The 17,995-nt window shown below is 29.5% G+C and overlaps 2 protein-coding genes and 1 long non-coding RNA gene across 3 annotated transcripts; 1 reads left to right on the top strand and 2 right to left on the bottom strand.

The window, feature by feature from the left end:
* Positions 1-205: 205 nt before the first annotated feature.
* On the bottom strand, positions 206-4,598 carry LOC103573727 (phospholipase A2). The gene is made up of 4 exons (XM_008552913.2): positions 4,180-4,598; positions 770-929; positions 538-687; positions 206-419 (listed from the first exon to the last, which is right to left on the bottom strand). Exons 1-4 carry the CDS (start codon positions 4,532-4,534, stop codon positions 314-316), a joined length of 771 nt encoding a protein of 256 aa, XP_008551135.1. The 5' UTR covers positions 4,535-4,598; the 3' UTR covers positions 206-313.
* A 264-nt stretch (positions 4,599-4,862) lies between these two features.
* LOC103573728 (phospholipase A2-like) lies at positions 4,863-17,913 on the bottom strand. The gene is made up of 5 exons (XM_008552916.2): positions 17,829-17,913; positions 17,479-17,733; positions 14,930-15,089; positions 8,538-8,690; positions 4,863-5,201 (listed from the first exon to the last, which is right to left on the bottom strand). Exons 1-5 carry the CDS (start codon positions 17,851-17,853, stop codon positions 5,108-5,110), a joined length of 687 nt encoding a protein of 228 aa, XP_008551138.1. The 5' UTR covers positions 17,854-17,913; the 3' UTR covers positions 4,863-5,107.
* LOC128667965 (uncharacterized) lies at positions 9,171-13,924 on the top strand. The gene is made up of 3 exons (XR_008403859.1): positions 9,171-9,260; positions 12,393-12,478; positions 13,655-13,924. It is a non-coding gene; the product is annotated as an uncharacterized LOC128667965 (long non-coding RNA).
* Positions 17,914-17,995: the final 82 nt, after the last annotated feature.

Below are 17,995 nucleotides of genomic sequence, written 5' to 3'. Positions count from 1 at the left end.
CCTGGTCATAACAAGCCCAAAAAAATAAAATTTTTGGTTACAACTGCAGTACCTCGCCCCTACTATGCCTTCTGGGCTCTCAAAGTTGAATGCGATTATAAAACATGAAAATCAACTAAGTATCGAAAAATAAAATAATACACATATTCAACTCTTTCAAGTGTAGAGTAGCATAAAGAACTTAAAAAATAAAAAAAAGTCAAAGTCTTAGAGTACAAACTTTATTTTAAATTTTTTACAAAGTAAACCAAAAGTGATTGTATAAAATTCTCACAAAAGTGTAAAATTTTCAAACATCTAATTTTTGTCGTACTCAAAATATTTTAACATAAGTTGGATTGTCTTTCCATTGTAAGATTTGTTCCTGCGACTCATCATATTTATACTCAACACATTTTCTTCCCGTAAAATCTAATATGCTATAATTTTGATATAAAAAAAAATTAATAAGACTTTTAGTATCGTAATTATTGTGTATTAAAAAGTAAATATATTTCAAGTTTTTTTTCCTATTTTAACTATGAATAAAATGGTTACCTGGAATTTTTAACACATTTCGCTGGATAATTGTAATCAACACATTGAGGCCCTAAAACTGTAAAATATGTCTGACCAATTTCCCGAGCGATGATATTATTAGCATCCTTCAGGCAATTGTAAAAATCTTGATCACAAGCGCACCATGATCTAGATTTTCAAAACATAAAGTTATTGATTCACATGTGGGTTTCGTGTATAACATGAACAAAATTTTTTTGTTAACAAATACCTTGTAAAAGCACCGTTGTTCTTTAAATTGCCAAAACTTTGTCCACTTGCTATATAGAAGGGACATTTGTCATGTTGTCTACAACAGGCATCAGTAAGTTTGAATCGGCCTAAATCATCATCACTACGGGCAATACTGCCATCACCACACCAGCGAGTACCTAAAGAAATATTTTGTAATTGATCATACCCAAGTCAAAAAAAATTATATATAAGATCAAAATGGCCTGATATAATTATAAGTAATTATGAATACAAAAAAAATATAGACATCAAATAAGCTTATCATATCGGAATTGTGTTAAATTAAATGTAGGGGAAAGTCGGGTCAATTGAATCAAAAATACATTAACATTTTTTTTTATATGAATAAACACAAAATGATAACTTTTTAACTTCCCACTAAGAAAATTGAAAATTTTCAAAAATTCGGGAAGTTAATGGTTTCAGTCCGATTTTCGAAAATCAAATTTCTAAGAGATCTTGACGTTTTGAGATTCTAGGAAGCTATCCTGACTAATTTCACGATGATGTCCGAATGTATGTATGTATGTATGTAAATATCTGTAACTTTTAAACGGATGAACCGATTTTGATCATCAAGGTGCCATTCGAAGTGGCTTGCGAATACCTTGAAGCTGAAAAAAAATAAACTTAATCGGTAGGGCTCGTTCAGAGATATTCCAAAAATAAACTTTTTTCAAAAATATTTTTTTTTGGATAACTTTTCATGTGCTCGATGGATTGATTCCAAAATCAACTGGGCTCTGAAGTTTTATAAGCCGCGTCGAATGCTACCTCAAACATCAAAATCGGTTAATGTGTTCAAGAGAAACCGTTGTCGAAAGAATTAAAAAAAAAAAATTCTTTTTAGTTTTCTCGAAATTTTTCAAAAACGACTCAATGAATCAATTTCAAAATCTTATCAGTTGTAGAACTCAATAAAACGCGTCGGTTGCCACTTTAATTGAAGAGCTCGAAATATGTGGAAAGTTTTGGGGCTGGCCCGCAGGGTTAACCGACAGACCGATTTTTTTTTACGAAACTATAATTTATTATATAAGGTAAATGTCCCAATACCGGAACGACGAAAGGTATATGACTGATTTTTATCGTTTTAAAAATATTCAAATAAATTATAAACCAAAATAATTTATTACATCATATAGAATAGACATTTACCAATTAAAAATAATCAAATTAGTTCATTTTTCTTAAATTTAATATAAAAAACAAATTTTTTTCTATGACACCCAAAAGACCCAATACCGGAACGCTGAAATAGCCTTGTCCCAATACGGGAATTCGGTTGTCCTAATACCGGAACAGTAAATAAAATAAGTAATTTTTTGCATTTATTTATGGTGAAAATATTAATAATTATTAAATAATATTAATATAAAACGAGTATGAATGTAGCAGACATCAGAGAACTTTAAAATTATAAATAAATAAGATAAATAATTAAAAAAATAATATTTACAAAAAAAGCACTATTAATTTCAAAATTTTTTGAATTTGCATTTTTTTAAATTTTATATTATCAATTATTTACTCAATTTATTAATAATTTTGAATTTGTCTGATGTCTGCTATATCACACCCATAATGTAAAATGTATTTAAAATTAAAAAATGATTGAATATTCAAGGAAAATAAATATTTTGAACTAAAGAATAGAAACAAAATAAATCATTTGAGGTTATACTAGAAAAATAATTAAAAAAAAAAAATTAAAAACAAAAATTTATTTTTTATGATTTAAATTAGAGTTTATCTATACTTAATCTATTTTGTATAACAATCATACATACTGCATTAAATATTAGGGCTCCAGTAATAATTAATGTTGTACTTGATTTAGCCAGTCAATAAAACTCACCGTTAATGTCTATCGATAACATTAATATGATTGGCTGTTCCGGTACTGGGCACGGGTTCATTTTGATGTACCAATAGACGAACGGTAAAATTAATATAATAATACTATTTTTTTCAAATTTCTAATATGTTTTCTTGGATTTTATGTGATTCAAGATGCATATACAAAAAAAAAATTATTGAAAAGTAATTCTATGTATTTTCTATAAGCTTAAGACCATTGACTGATTTCTTAGCAAAACCACTAAGAGACATGAAAAAGTCATGAATCCGAGACTAATGCTCTAATTAACATTTTTTTTTTCATATTTTAAATATTTTCTAAAATCTATTTCATATCTTATTTTTTAAGTGAAAGATTAAGAATTCAAGTAAAGAAAGTTTTATTTAGTTTCATCGCGTACGAGTTGAAATATAATATAATGATTATCAAATCGTTCCGGTATTGGGTCTTGTTCCGGTATCGGGACATTTACCTTAGACTATCATTTATTCTCATAAGCGCACAACCTAACAAATGATCAAAATTTTCAATAAATACGAATTTGTACAACTGCATCAAATGGTTCAGTCATCCCCTGTGCGGGGGCAATGGAGCCACTAGTCGGGGACAATTGAACCAAGAGTATTAGAACCACAAACGAATGACTTTAATGAATAATTTACTATTCGTTACAGCTTAAAACTAGAATTACAACACTTGTAATAATATTTATTATTTTGTATAACATTATATGTTATAACAATCACTTTTAAAACTTCTCTCAATATAATTATTTTTTTTTTTTTGGTTAGTTTAGCTTGTTTTCACATTCTATCAAGATGCGCGCGCATGTTTGATACTCACAGTGTGGTTCGTGTGGTTCAACCGTCTCCGAGAGTACTGGTCCAATTGACCCCATATGATTTTATTCAAATAATTAGTTTAAAAAAAAATATTCAAGAACTATTTTACTAGAAGTAAAGTTAGAAATTTATGACTAATATATGTAAGAAGGTATTACAAAAAAAATTTTAAGATTAAAAAATTATTAAACAATTTGTCAAGAGCTGAAAAAAAAGTTCAGATGCCTAAAAACACAAAAACTTGAATTTTTTAAAACTAAATCATTATATTGGTTCGAAATTTTTGTCAGACTAAGATTTAGTGTATTAAAATATAATTCCAAGAGGACGACTCATTTTTCTCATTTTTCTATTTTTTTTTGATTTTTTAAGCTTACTGGTTCAATTGCCCCCGCGTTCAATCGACCCCACTATCCCCTACTTTGAATGGTCAATATATTTAAATTTTTTTCTGTAACGAGTCTCGAACCCTTGAACGTTGGGTTATATTTTTTTTTCTCCGTATCTGTTATCTTTTTTACTTGTGTCCCTGCATAGAAAAACCTACTTTTTCAACATAATTTCATGTATGCTATTGACTTATTGTTTATAAAAAAATCTATTCATCTGCAATTATTCACAAAAACTTAAAAGTAAACACTCTTAAATAAGCATCATTGTAAACTAATAATTACAATCAGTTACCTGGAAATATTGCTCGAAATTTATCACTATATTGGCTAACAAATGCACTGAATCCGTGTGCAGAACGCCCTTTATTATTCGATGAACCGAAAAAATTTTTTATCGGCTTTGGTATCCAACTAGAAACTACACCAACTCCAATTTTCACCTCAGCAAGTCCTTTTTCAATCGTTGATAGTCTCGTCGGCTCTTGGTCCGACTCACCGAAAACAGAATTCGAATATTTGGCTTGAATTTCTTTAAGTTCCGGCTTCTTCGACTCAGCAACTGCATTTTCAGCATAAATATGACTGAATTGAAGCGATAAGTATGTCAATAAAGTGATTACTATTCCGAAATTTTTTAAAGTCGCCATTGAGGCTGAATTATTCGGCGTATATATTAAGACTGTTATATTTATTTCAATATATGTGCGAAATGGTAAAAACGCTGAGTAATTGTTATGGTTATATACTGCTGAAAAGCAATAAATATTATCTCACATTCAGTTAATGTGTGACATTTAATGTGTGTAAATGACTGTAACCTGATATAAAGAGTGGTCGTAAAATGTTGAAGACCTTGTAAGATCAAGATCAGACAAATACTCAAATATCTATAGTTTATGTATTCCTACAACAAACATATGTTTTTTGAATAAAGAAAAAAAAAATGTTACTTCAAAAGAAATATAACTACATTGCTAACTTAGTAGATCATAATATTTATTTTAGCTTTTGTCAACATTACAATCGTTATTTATTGATACAGATGATAAATATGGTCATTAATTATTTTACATTTTACGTTCTAGGTTATGTGCCATACGCTACGATAGATAGTTTGATAACACAAATGGTTCATATTTTTATTGTCAATATTATTTAAAATTATTGACAAAATCCATTGATTGAGTAGTTTGGAAGCATGAGTGTGACTGATAGCTTCTTCAAAAATAACGATTATCAAACCATTGTAGCTCTTTTGGTTTAGATTCATCTAAATCATATTTAATACATTTCTTTCTGATCTTCCCGATAATTCTGTGAAAAAAAAAAAAAATTGTTAATGTAAAGATAATTTAAGAGGAGTACGAAGCATACAGGGAGAAAAAAGTATGGTAACCAGTACGTTTGTGGCATATTAACCGATAACGTTATGGTAATAATTACTACGAGTTGTGGGATATTTGCCCATAATTTCTGAGAAAAGTTTTGATGACTATAGAAACGATTCCTATAATTAAGGTAGTGGTTCCAAAAATTATATGGTAATAGAATTATGGTAATGATTACCACACTCATAGGGATAATTCCCATAATTACATTAAAATAATAAATAATTCCTATAATCACATAGGAATAAACCCTATACAGCCTAATGATCATTACCATAAAATTATGGCAAAAATTACCGTATGATAGTAATGGTTACCATAATACAAAATAATCGTTCCAATCCTAATGTGGTAATCATTACTATAATATATGGTAACGGTTGCCATAGGAGCATTGGAATGATTATCATAATGACATACGAGATATTACCATATAATTTTATAGGAATGAAGACTATATCAATGAGAATAGTTACTATAACATGTGTGGGTGCCGTTCCTATCACCGATATTTTAAAAAATTCAATAACTATACGTTATGGAAACCATTCTCATAATACATTGTAATTATTACCATAAATTACTTTCTGTATAGAAGGATAAGCAATGCATAATTGCTTTTTGTAAGAATCGTCCGGATGTATTATGGGTGATAGTCCTTTCGCCGCTATTCTTATGGCTGTATGCAAAATCAGGTCAATAAGATTTTTCAACGAGTATTTATGTAACTTGGTGCGAGAAAACCGATTTTGATAATTAAAAAGTTCCACGGTGGTCCAGTTTTTTTGTTATAAACAATTTAATTGTTTAATCTTAAATTACAAGAAAACTATAATCGAAAACTCTCAAATATTTATTAAGATATAGCGTCTTGAAAATTACAAACTTTTTGCCATGCCCGTTTAGCTAAAAGTCGCGCGCACATCCACAGCGTGTAAAGCGTGCATGCGTCTAAATTCAAATGTCGTTCCCTCAACTTAGATTTATTATTATATAGGACTATTATTTGCAAAAGAACACATGAGTTGAATAGATTAATGGCTACAAGTACTTTCTTCAGATGAAATAAAATTTAATTTAGATGGGCCTGATGTATGTAACTACTACTTTTATGATCTGCAGAAGGAAGAAAAAATTTTGATTAAGAATCAGATATTGAAAAATATAGGTGAGGCTATCCGAGTGACGCGGAATTTATTTATGCCTTATTTACACGGAGAGAAAATTATGGTAACTGTTGCTAGTACGTTTATGAAATATCATCCCATACTGTTATGGTAATGATTACTTGGGATTGTGGGATATAGACCCATACTTTTTGTGAAAAGTTTCCATAAGTATGGGAACAATTTCTATCATTATGGTAACAGTTTCCATATCGCATGTGAAATAATCATGGTAATGGTTACCATACTCATAGGAATAGTTCCCATAAACAAATAGAAACCGATCCTATGACCACATTGTAATGGTTCCTAAGTGTGTATGGAAATAAGCCCTATATATTATGGTAACTAATCCTATAATATTATGGTAAACATAACTATAATGTATGAAAATTATTACCATGATATTATGGTAACCGTTACCATAATATTATGGTCACCATTCCCATGATATTATGGCAACAATTCCTATACTATTATGGTAACCATTCCCATGATATTATAATAACCATTCCCATACTATTATGGTAGCCATTCCCATGATATTATGGTAACCATTCCCATACTATTATGGTAATAATTCCCATACATTATGGTAGCCATTCCCATGATATTATGGTAATCATTCCCATACTATTATGGTAATAATTCCCATACATTATGGTAACCATTCCCATGCTATTATGGAAATTATTACCATGATATTATGGTAACCATTCCCATACTATTATGGTAGCCATTCCCATGATATTATGGTAACCATTCCCATACTGTTATGGTAATAATTCCCATACATTATGGTAGCCATTCCCATGATATTATGGTAACCATTCCCATACTATTATGGTAATAATTCCCATACATTATGGTAACCATTCCCATGCTATTATGGAAATTATTACCATGATATTATGGTAACCATTCCCATGATATTATGGTAACCATTCCCATACTATTATGGTAATAATACCCATACATTATGGTAGCCATTCCCATGATATTATGGTAACCATTCCCATGATATTATGGCAACAATTCCCATACTATTATGGTAACCATTCCCATGGTATTATGATATCCATTCCCATACTATTATGGTAGCCATTCCCATGATATTATGGTAACCATTCCCATACTATTATGGTAATAATACCCATACATTATGGTAGCCATTCCCATGATATTATGGTAACCATTCCCATACTATTATGGTAATAATTCCCATACATTATGGTAACCATTCCCATGCTATTATGGAAATTATTACCATGATATTATGGTAACCATTCCCATACTATTATGGTAGCCATTCCCATGATATTATGGTAACCATTCCCATACTATTATGGTAATAATACCCATACATTATGGTAGCCATTCCCATGATATTATGGTAACCAGTCCCATACTATTATGGTAATAATTCCCATACATTATGGTAACCATTCCCATGCTATTATGGAAATTATTACCATGATATTATGGTAACCATTCCCATACTATTATGGTAGCCATTCCCATGATATTGTGGTAACCATTCCCATACTATTATGGTAATAATACCCATACATTATGGTAGCCATTCCCATGATATTATGGTAACCATTCCCATACTATTATGGTAATAATTCCCATACATTATGGTAACCATTCCCATGCTATTATGGAAATTATCACCATGATATTATGGTAACCATTCCCATGATATTATGGCAACAATTCCCATACATTATGGTAACCACTCCCATGCTATTATGGAAATTATTACCAGAATATTATGGTAACCATTATCATAGTTACATGATTACCATGATTCCATAGAAGCTATTCCGATACCATATGGGAATTATTCCTATAATTATAGGAATGATTACCATAATATATATGGGTGCCGTTCCTATAATCAACATTTTGAAAAAACCGGTTATCATGCAGTATGGGAACCATTCCCATAATATATTGTAACTGTTACCATAATTTTCTCTCCGTGTACCATCAAATAAAATGGTATAATTTTTGACGTAGCATTACGTTAATCATGAAATTTTTCGAATTTAATAATTATCCTTTGCATATGTTGTATTATGATAACTTACTTCTGATATTTTACACATGATTGAATTGGATAATCCAATGAAAAACATTGCGGTCCCAATATATTGAAATATGTATCACCGATGCTTGTAGAGACCAGACTTTTGACTTTTTTCAAACAATGAAAAAACTCTTGATCACAGGAACACGACGATCTAGATGATTCAAACAAAAAATTATAGATATTAAACTTGTTACGAAGTGATTATAAATCGGGAATTAACATTAAAAAATCATTCTTAATTGAAAAAATATGTCAGTTGACATGAGAATTATCGGATTTCTTCAGTTATCGATGATTTTCTAGTCAAGCCAATGATGGATTGTGTTATTTCGGATAGTTTCGTCATTGATTAGAAGAGTGTCAGAATAGCAAGTATAAAATACTTGTTTACAACAAATATCAATTTGTATTTAAATTATTACAGTTTCTTACATAAAGAAAAAAAATATGACCTTAAAAATTATTATAAGGTCACATATATGTGATAAGTTTATAAGTTGCTTGTAGATAATTGTGAATGATTTGTTGAATAGATCATCGATTGAGCAACATTTGAAAAATTTTAATTGCATGGACAGTAAACAACTACATAGGGATGAACGAGTATGTGATTTATAAACGTAATCATAAAGTTATCAATTACCCAGTGTATATATGCTGGTACACGACATTAGAATTAATAGAACTAAACGAAACGTTAAGCTGTCGATATCGCCAATATGTAAGTTAATTGTTCATATTAATTTATAAACCCGAGAAAACATTAATATATAAAATTTTGAAAAGTAGAAGGCCCGGGTCAAAGAATTAGATCTCTTTTAAAATAAATGATAAATTCAAATATTTTTTCTTTAATTCAAGTTTATAAATCGTATTTATTTTATATAAGAATTTACTCTGTTTTTATTCGTAGTATTCCTTATGCAAGTCGAAATCGGACTTATTTTCGAATGATATTTGGTATGTTGTAAATCGGGTTTAGACTGAAAACAGACTTTATTTACTATCATTTTTACACGGAGAGAAAATTATGGTAACAGTTACAATATATTATGGGAATGGCACCCATATATATTATGGTAATCATTCCTATAATTATAGGTATAATTCTCATGTGGTATCGAAATAGTTCCTATGGAATCATAGTAATCGTTGTCATGTAACTATGATAATGGTTACCATAATATTACGGTAATGGTTACCATAATATTATGTTAATAATTCCCATACATTATGGTAATCATTACCATTATAGGATCGGTTACTATTTGCTTATGGGAACTATTCCTATGAGTATAGTAATTATTACCATGATTCTTTCACATGCGATATGGAAACTGTTACCATAATGGTAGGAATTGTTACCATGTTTATGGAAACTTTTCCCAGAAAGTATGGGTCTATATCCCATAATCCCAAGTAATCATTACCATAACGGTATGGGATGATATTTCATAAACGTACAAGGAACAGTTACCATAATTTTCTCTCCGTGTAGTCTGTTTTTGATCGCTTTCAGATCAAAAACAGGGCTTTTTATAAATATAAATAATATTAATAAAAATCTAGATTTATAAATTTATTTTAATTTTTTGGTATTTGAAACATGCTAATGCGCTTCCGTGATAACATGTCACTAAAATTTTGATGTTTTCTAATTCCAAAATATTTTCGATTTCATCCGGTAAATAAGAAAAATTTCCTGACATTTTAAGAGTTCTTTTATCACTTTTATTGAATGCTATAAATATGCTGTCAAGACAACTAAAAATTAAGCTGTCAAACTTTCGTTAACTGCTGACATTTTTAAACAAAAGATACTAAGTAAGTAATAATCGAAACATAATCAATTCTGTAGCTTAATATTTTCAACTTCCCGCTAAGAAAATCGACGATTTTCAAAAATTTCAGGAAGTTATTGTTTTCACCCCGATTTTTGAAAATCGAGTTTTCATCAGATGTCGACGTTTTGAGGTTCTAGGAAGCTATTCTGACTATTTTCAGAATAATGTCCGAGGGTGTGTATGTATGTGTATGTGTGTGTGTGTGTGTGTGTGTGTGTGTGTGTGTGTGTGTGTGTGTGTGTGTGTAAACTCTTTGTAACTTTTGAACTAATGAATCGATTTGGATGTTTGAGGTGGCAATCGAAAGAGCTTGTTGGCGATCAACTTTCCTGGAGATTTCAGATGATTTGATCGAATAGACTTGAAAATATTTGCGAATTACGAAAAAAAAAAATTTTTTTTTTAGTTTTTTATTGATTACTCAGAAACGACTCATACGATTGAATTCAAAATCTAATCAGTTCTAGTACTCAATAAAACGCGCCGATTGCCACCTCAAACATCAAAATCGGATAATTCGTTCGAGAGTTATCGCGGGAGAAAGAAATGGTGAAAAATGTTTCTTTTCAAATATTTTTGAAACGACTGACGCGATCGATTTCAAATTTTTTTTTTTAGTATTTTGAAAGTATTTCACAAACGACTTGATGAATCAATTCAAAAATTTGATCAGTTATAGAACTCAATAAAACATGTCGATTGTCACCTTGAACGTCTTTATCGGTTTATTTGTTCGAGAGATATCGTTTGAGAAAAAATCGTAAAAAACGTTTTCTTTCGAAAACAAAGGCATACAAAAGTATTTTCGAGCTCGAAGAGAAAATGTATCTACAACAATTTTCTGAGCTCAAGGAGCTCGAAATAGGCGGGAAGTTTTGGGGCTGGCCCGCAGGGTCAACCGACAGACCGATTTTTTTTATAAATATTGGCCATAAATAAAAATCTTACAAGTCCACGATTTAATCCAATTTAGTCCTTGCAAATTTTCAGAACTAAAATTTTTAAAGTTCAAGAATTAATCTACTTTGGTCTGCCCGTCACGCAATTGTTTTTTAAAACAACAGATCAAAAACAGCTTAAAACTTTTGTAAAAAATCAAAAACAGAGCAATCAGACTAAAATCAGATCAAATTTTTCAATCCGGGGGAAAACGTATAAAATTCGGTACACGAAAAGAAATTTTTAGTAAAAATAACCCAAAAAGTTTGATATCGTGAGGAATTGTAGTAAATATATGAATTTTTCCCATGCATATTTCAAAATTCACTCGATAGCATGTGAATGAAATTCGATTTCTACGAACAACATAGTCGAAATTTAGTTACTGGCTAGATGTCCCGACAGCACCAAACTTCATGGCTAATCCTTACTCAAAAATTTTCTACGTGCATTATTTTATAAATTTTCACAGCATAAAATTAATAGAATTCTGTAAGCCTTCAAAGTTCCATAAAATTATATGAAAATTTATTTCAATCCATAGGATTCCGTCGAATGCTATAAAATTGAATGAAATTTCATGAAATTAAAATCCAGCCCTAAAAATGATGATTTTCTAAAAATTTGGTAAATTCCTTAAAGTTTTCTAAAATTTCATAGTTTTAGAAAATCAGACAAGTTCTTATGAAATTTACCTAAATTCGTTTAATTTCTTAATATTTTGATCCTAAAATTTTTAAAGAAACTTGTAAGTTTTAGTTCAACATTGAATTATATGAATTTATGAAAATTATTTTAGTTCTATCAAATTTCATAAAATTTTACAAAATTTAATGTGGTTTTGCATAATTTTAAGAAATATAAGATCTAATTGTAATTTTTTATTATACGATTTAATTATTTTGGTCCTCCAAAATAATTACAGTGCAAATTTTATAAAATTCATAAATTTTTATGAAATATAAGCTTTTATCTGGCCATGTTCGATAGAAAATTTTTAAGAATTTCATAAGATTTTTTCACGGGAGTAAATTTATGCCTGCTAATAATATATTATTACTCTATTGCAGACTGCAAGATGTCCAAGTACTTGATACTGTTGTTTTTATGTGCATTTATTGCAACTGCATATGCATGTAAATCTATGATAGAACCAGTGAGTATATAAGCTAGAAAATACTGCATTTTTCCAAAACTAAGAAAAAAAAAATTTTTGTAGCGATTCCAAATTCGAGTTCCCGGGAAAAAAAAATTATATATACTTTTATAGAATCATACATAATTATATATAATTACTAACAAAGTTTTTTTGAATTCCTGATTATTTTCTAGTTATTATCATTTTAATCTCAAGTTTTTAAAATCTATTGGAAGATTATTTTTTTTATGAGCTTGAGATTAAAATGGAAATAACTAGAAAACAACGCGGAATTCGAAAAAACTTTATGAGTAATAATTTGTAGAAAATAAAAATGTCTATAAAAAAGATCCTATAAAATTTTGTAATAAGTCTGATAGTTTTACCGGAAAAGTAAACAGATCTCAAAATTTAATATAAATTCAACTTCAACCTCGAATAACTTTTGAACAAATGGATTTATCAAAAAATGATAAGAGGCTTTTTTTGTAGAGCATTCAATTTCCTACCAAAATATGCCTGTTGATTCTTACTATGATGCATCGTTAGCTAGTTATAAAAATCAGAACATGCAAAAAAAAATTTTTCCATGTTATTCTTATGGAAAATAGAAAAGTGCAATGCGGAACCTCTTAATGTTAATTTTAAGAGCTATAATTTTAACAGGCGTATTATTATATCTAAATAAAACTTTTAAACCTATTTTTTGAATCACCCTAATGATTATATATAAGATAACATAATTATGTATATTTATATAAAAACATATATATAAATATATGATTATATATAATGAAATTAGAAAGAGTTATACAATTATATATAAATATATATCGTTTTATAAAATTATATATAAATTTATATAATTATATATGTTTATACATAAAAACTTTGAAATAATTATATATGCCATATATAATTATATATAATTATACAAAATTATGTGTAATTTTATTTAATTATATATGTAATGTTATATATTTATATATAATCACATAAAATTATATATAACTTTATATGATTATATCTTATTATATATAATTTTTGTTTCCTGGGTTCTTTTCCTCCAAATAAATAAGAAGTACAGAAGTTAACGTATTCAAAAATAAAAGAAGTGTTTTTTTTTGAGCGTGCCTATTTTGCCCTGTCCCCTTTCACAATTTAATAAACTTAATTGTGTTTGATAAATTACAGTGTGAATCGAATGGTGAGTGCTGTACTAATAAATGCAGTAGAACGCCAGTGTCATCTTTCAGAGTGTGTGTCCAAGACATTTTTCCGTACTCCTATTGAAAATGTTGCAACTGGAACACTCAGAGCCATCGGAAGATCAGCATGAACTCGAATGACTATTTAATTTTTTGTAATGTTGTTTATCCAAATGTATTGACAACAGTTGATTTTATTAGTTTATTTAGTGTATTAGTAATTAATGAAAGAAAATAATAAAAGTACTTCAACAGATATTACATTTTCACTTCACAGGAAAAAAAGTTTAGATTACTTAGATAAAATCTGATCAAATTGCATGAATGAATAGACCTGATTGGATTTGGGAAAATATAGACAAAACGCAGATCTAAACTTTTTTTCTCGGGTGTGTGTTCTTATCAGGACTGTATCATTCTACAATTGCAGCATCTCTCCCCTACTCAAAGGTATTGTTATTGAAAAATACAAAAAAATTATTAAAACTTACCATCATTTTTTTTTCAAATAAAAAAAAAAAACAAAAATTTTCAATGACTACCATTTTTTTATTTTTTTTGTCATTCTATAATATCAAACTTTGAAGCTTTTTGCAATTTTTTCCATTAAACTTATTTCTCAAAACACATCTTGGAAATTTTTAGATGTTCAGAGAACTTTGAAATAAAAAAAAAAAAAAGAATACAAACAAAAATTAAAAATGGCCATCATGACACAAATATTCAGTTTATTTAAAAAAAGTACATAAAAAAGTTGAAGAATGTTTGAACAACTTTTTTTTTGCTATTCTAAAATCACCATAAAACTATAGGCAAATCATCATAAATTTTCTGTGGAATCATGGTGAAATCACTATTAATTTACTATGAAATCATGGTGATATCATCATTAATTTATTGTAGAATCATGGGGAAATCACCATTAATTTACTGCGAAATCATGATGAAATCATCATTACTTTACTGTGAAATCATGATGAAATCACCATAAATTTACTGTAAGCTCGCAGTAAAATTACAGTGAATTCACTATGAAATGACCGTAAATACACCGTCAAATTACGGTGAAAGTGAATTCACTGTGATTTCGAAACGATTTACTCAATGCTGAAGGGATATCTATATTGTTTGAAAAATGGATCGTTTTGAATTGTTTTATTGAATCATTTCTAATCGCATTGAGTCGTTTTTTGTTTTAATCACGGTTAAGGCTTAAAGCTCAATTTGAAAATATTACTTTATTATGGTCAAAATACATTACCTGGTAAATATTCCGTCATTTATTAAAGGCCCTAATGATTCTCCAGCGAGAATATCATCTGGACAATTATCGTGTGTTCGACAGCAACTATCAGTTTTATTGAATAAACCAAGGTCGTCGAAATCTGAAGCTGCATTACCCGGTCCACACCAATGAGTTCCTGTTATTCAATAATAAATCTTATTATTATTATTATTATTCAGAACCCTAACACAAACATAAAAAATTCTTATACGATACTTCTACGGACCCTATACTATCATATATGTTTCTATAACACCCATATACTAATTTCCATCACATCAAGCTGTCAGTCAAGGAACTGATCACAAGAATCTTTTGATTAATACTACATGAACTTGCTCGAGATGTCGTACACAACACAATCTTGTAGTAATCTTGTACTATTTTTATGAAAGTATTCTGCAGAAGATCCCTCAATGTCTACGTCTTTATATACCTATCAGTCTGTCACAAGATATTGATGCAAGATTCTAAGACAAGATTGTTGCAGGACTTGCACATGATATTGTACAAAAAAAATTGAAGATATCTCATGTCTCTGACCATTCAAGATGTGTTAAGAAAGTTATTCAAGTGATTCTTGAGTGAGTCTTGTACCAGAAACTACTCGCAGACAGTAACGCATATCTTGCACCAGATTTGTGTAAGACGTCATAAAAAAGTATCTATATATCTCACTTCTATCTCCGTCACTATACCCCAGAATCCTGTATCGTCTGCCAATGGAGGAAATAAAGTGACAGAGACAGAAGTAAGATAATGTAATATGACACTTCTTGCGCAGATCTGTTGCAGGACATGCGTTAGTATATACAAGTGATTTCTAGTGTCAGGTTAGTTTAAGACACTCTACTAATGCACTTTAAGCAAGATGTCTTTAAGATTTCTCCCCAGTTCTTGAAGTACAACATAACACAAAGTGCTTTCCTATGTCTTGTACAAGATTTGCAATTTAACACTTTGTACCAGTTTCTGCTGGAAGCTCCATAGTTATATAAAGACGTTATGGTACTGTGACCAGGCTTGGGCAGAAGATTCATATAGAAACTGACAAGTTCCTCACATCAATATGAATCTTTCTTGTGAGAACGTATAAGATTTCTTATAAGATCTTACATAGGAATCTTACAGAAATTAGCGGGCGGGAAATTCCTTTCCGTCATTTAAATGAACCCATTGGGTTCAAAGTCTTTTCGGATTTTTTTATTATTAGGTGTACAAAAAAGTTCTACCCGTTTTTTGTCAAAAAAAAATATATTTAAAAATTTTAAATAAAATACAAATTTTAATCAAAATAACCACCATCAGCATCTACTACCCTTTGCCAACGCTCAGGCAACTGATGGATCCCACGGCGATAAAAGGCTTGATCTTTTGTCGAAATGAAATCATCTATTGTTTTTTGCATTTCGTTTTCATTTTGTAAGTATTTGTCAGCCAAGTAATTTTGCAATGAACGGAATAGGTGAAAATCACACGGTGCAAGGTCTGGTGAATACGCTGGGTGCGGTAAAACTTCCCACTGTAAATCATTTATAGTGTGGTGGACGATTGAACTTCTATGAGGCCTGGCGTTATCATGCTGCAGTATCACTGGTCGAGGTTTTTGTCCCGCAAATCGTCTTTTACTGTTGATTTCATCTGCTAATTTTTTTAATTGACAACTGTAGCGTTCTCCAGTAACGGTTTCTCCTGGTTTGAGTAACTCATAATATAGCACGCCCCACTCATCCCACCAAATACAAAGCAATATTTTTTTCGCAAAAACATTACGTTTTGGTGTTGATGTCGTTGGTTGTCCTGGGTTTACCCAATGTTTTCGACGTTTAGGATTCTCATAGTAAACCCACTTTTCGTCCCCTGTTACAAGTTTCCACAAAAAACTTTTTTTTTATGTCGTGAAAACAACGACAGGCAGGTGTCAACTCGTCTCTCTCGTTGTTCTGGAGTTAATTCATGAGGTACCCATTTTCCTTCTTTTTGAATCTTACCTAAAGCATGTAATCTTTCAGAAATAGCTTGTTGAGTAACGTTTAACTTTTTCGCAAGTTCTTGTTGTGTTTGTGCAGAATCTTGATTCAGTAATTCTTCCAATTTCTCGTCACTGATTGTTGAAGGTCTTCCAGAGCGTGGTTTATCATTTAAATTAAAATCTCCGTTTGTGAATTTCCGAAACCATCTTCGACAAGTACTGTCATCAATAACACTGTCACCATAAGTTGCACAGATTATTCTTTGAGCTTCAGCAGCACTTTTTCCTTGATGAAATTCATATAAAAGACAATGGCGGATATGCTCATTACTTACTTCCATTTTTAACAATAAAAATATATATATATCGAAGATTAATATATTAAAAGTTTGATGAATTTAAAGAGTACAAACAGCTGTGCATGTACATATACGTATTCATAGCTAACCTATAAATAGCTGTTAGATAACTCCATCTTTGAAAAACGGGTAGAACTTTTTTGTACACCTAATAATTGAATAAAGCTTTGAAGAAAAATAATTGAATGACAAACCTGGGAAAAGTATGTGAACTTTTTCTTTAAACAAATTTAGTACTTCTGAAAATGATTTTCCAATAAAGTGAGTTTTATTACTCGATCCTAAAATTGCTCCAAGATCTTGAAGAAGTATTTCAACATGAGACTTGTAGGTCCTAATTTTCCCGTCATTTTCTTCATAATTATGTAATTCTAACAGTTCAAATGATTGTGATTCATTTGATGTAATTTTTTCAGAAATACATAAAATTATTGAAATACTAAATAATCCTAAATTTAATAAATAAAACGATCTGTTACATGTTTTATATCTATGTGTTTTTATTCCATGTTTTGAAACGAATTTCAAAAATATAGATACTTACCAAAGTAGAAAACGTTTTTAAACATTTTTTCAAAAGTATCAAACAAAGAACTAATTTATCAAATATATGTTGAGGTTTGTGAAAGAATTTAAATAATTGATAACACTAAACTACTTTTTAAGAATTGAAAGTAATGATTAAGATATAAATGATAAATTTATTATACT

The sequence above is a fragment of the Microplitis demolitor genome, chromosome 6, assembly GCF_026212275.2.
Source record: "Microplitis demolitor isolate Queensland-Clemson2020A chromosome 6, iyMicDemo2.1a, whole genome shotgun sequence".
Classification (NCBI taxonomy): domain Eukaryota; kingdom Metazoa; phylum Arthropoda; class Insecta; order Hymenoptera; family Braconidae; genus Microplitis; species Microplitis demolitor.
The sequence above is the reverse complement of the archived record's forward strand: the minus strand, read 5'-3'. Positions and strand labels throughout refer to the sequence as shown.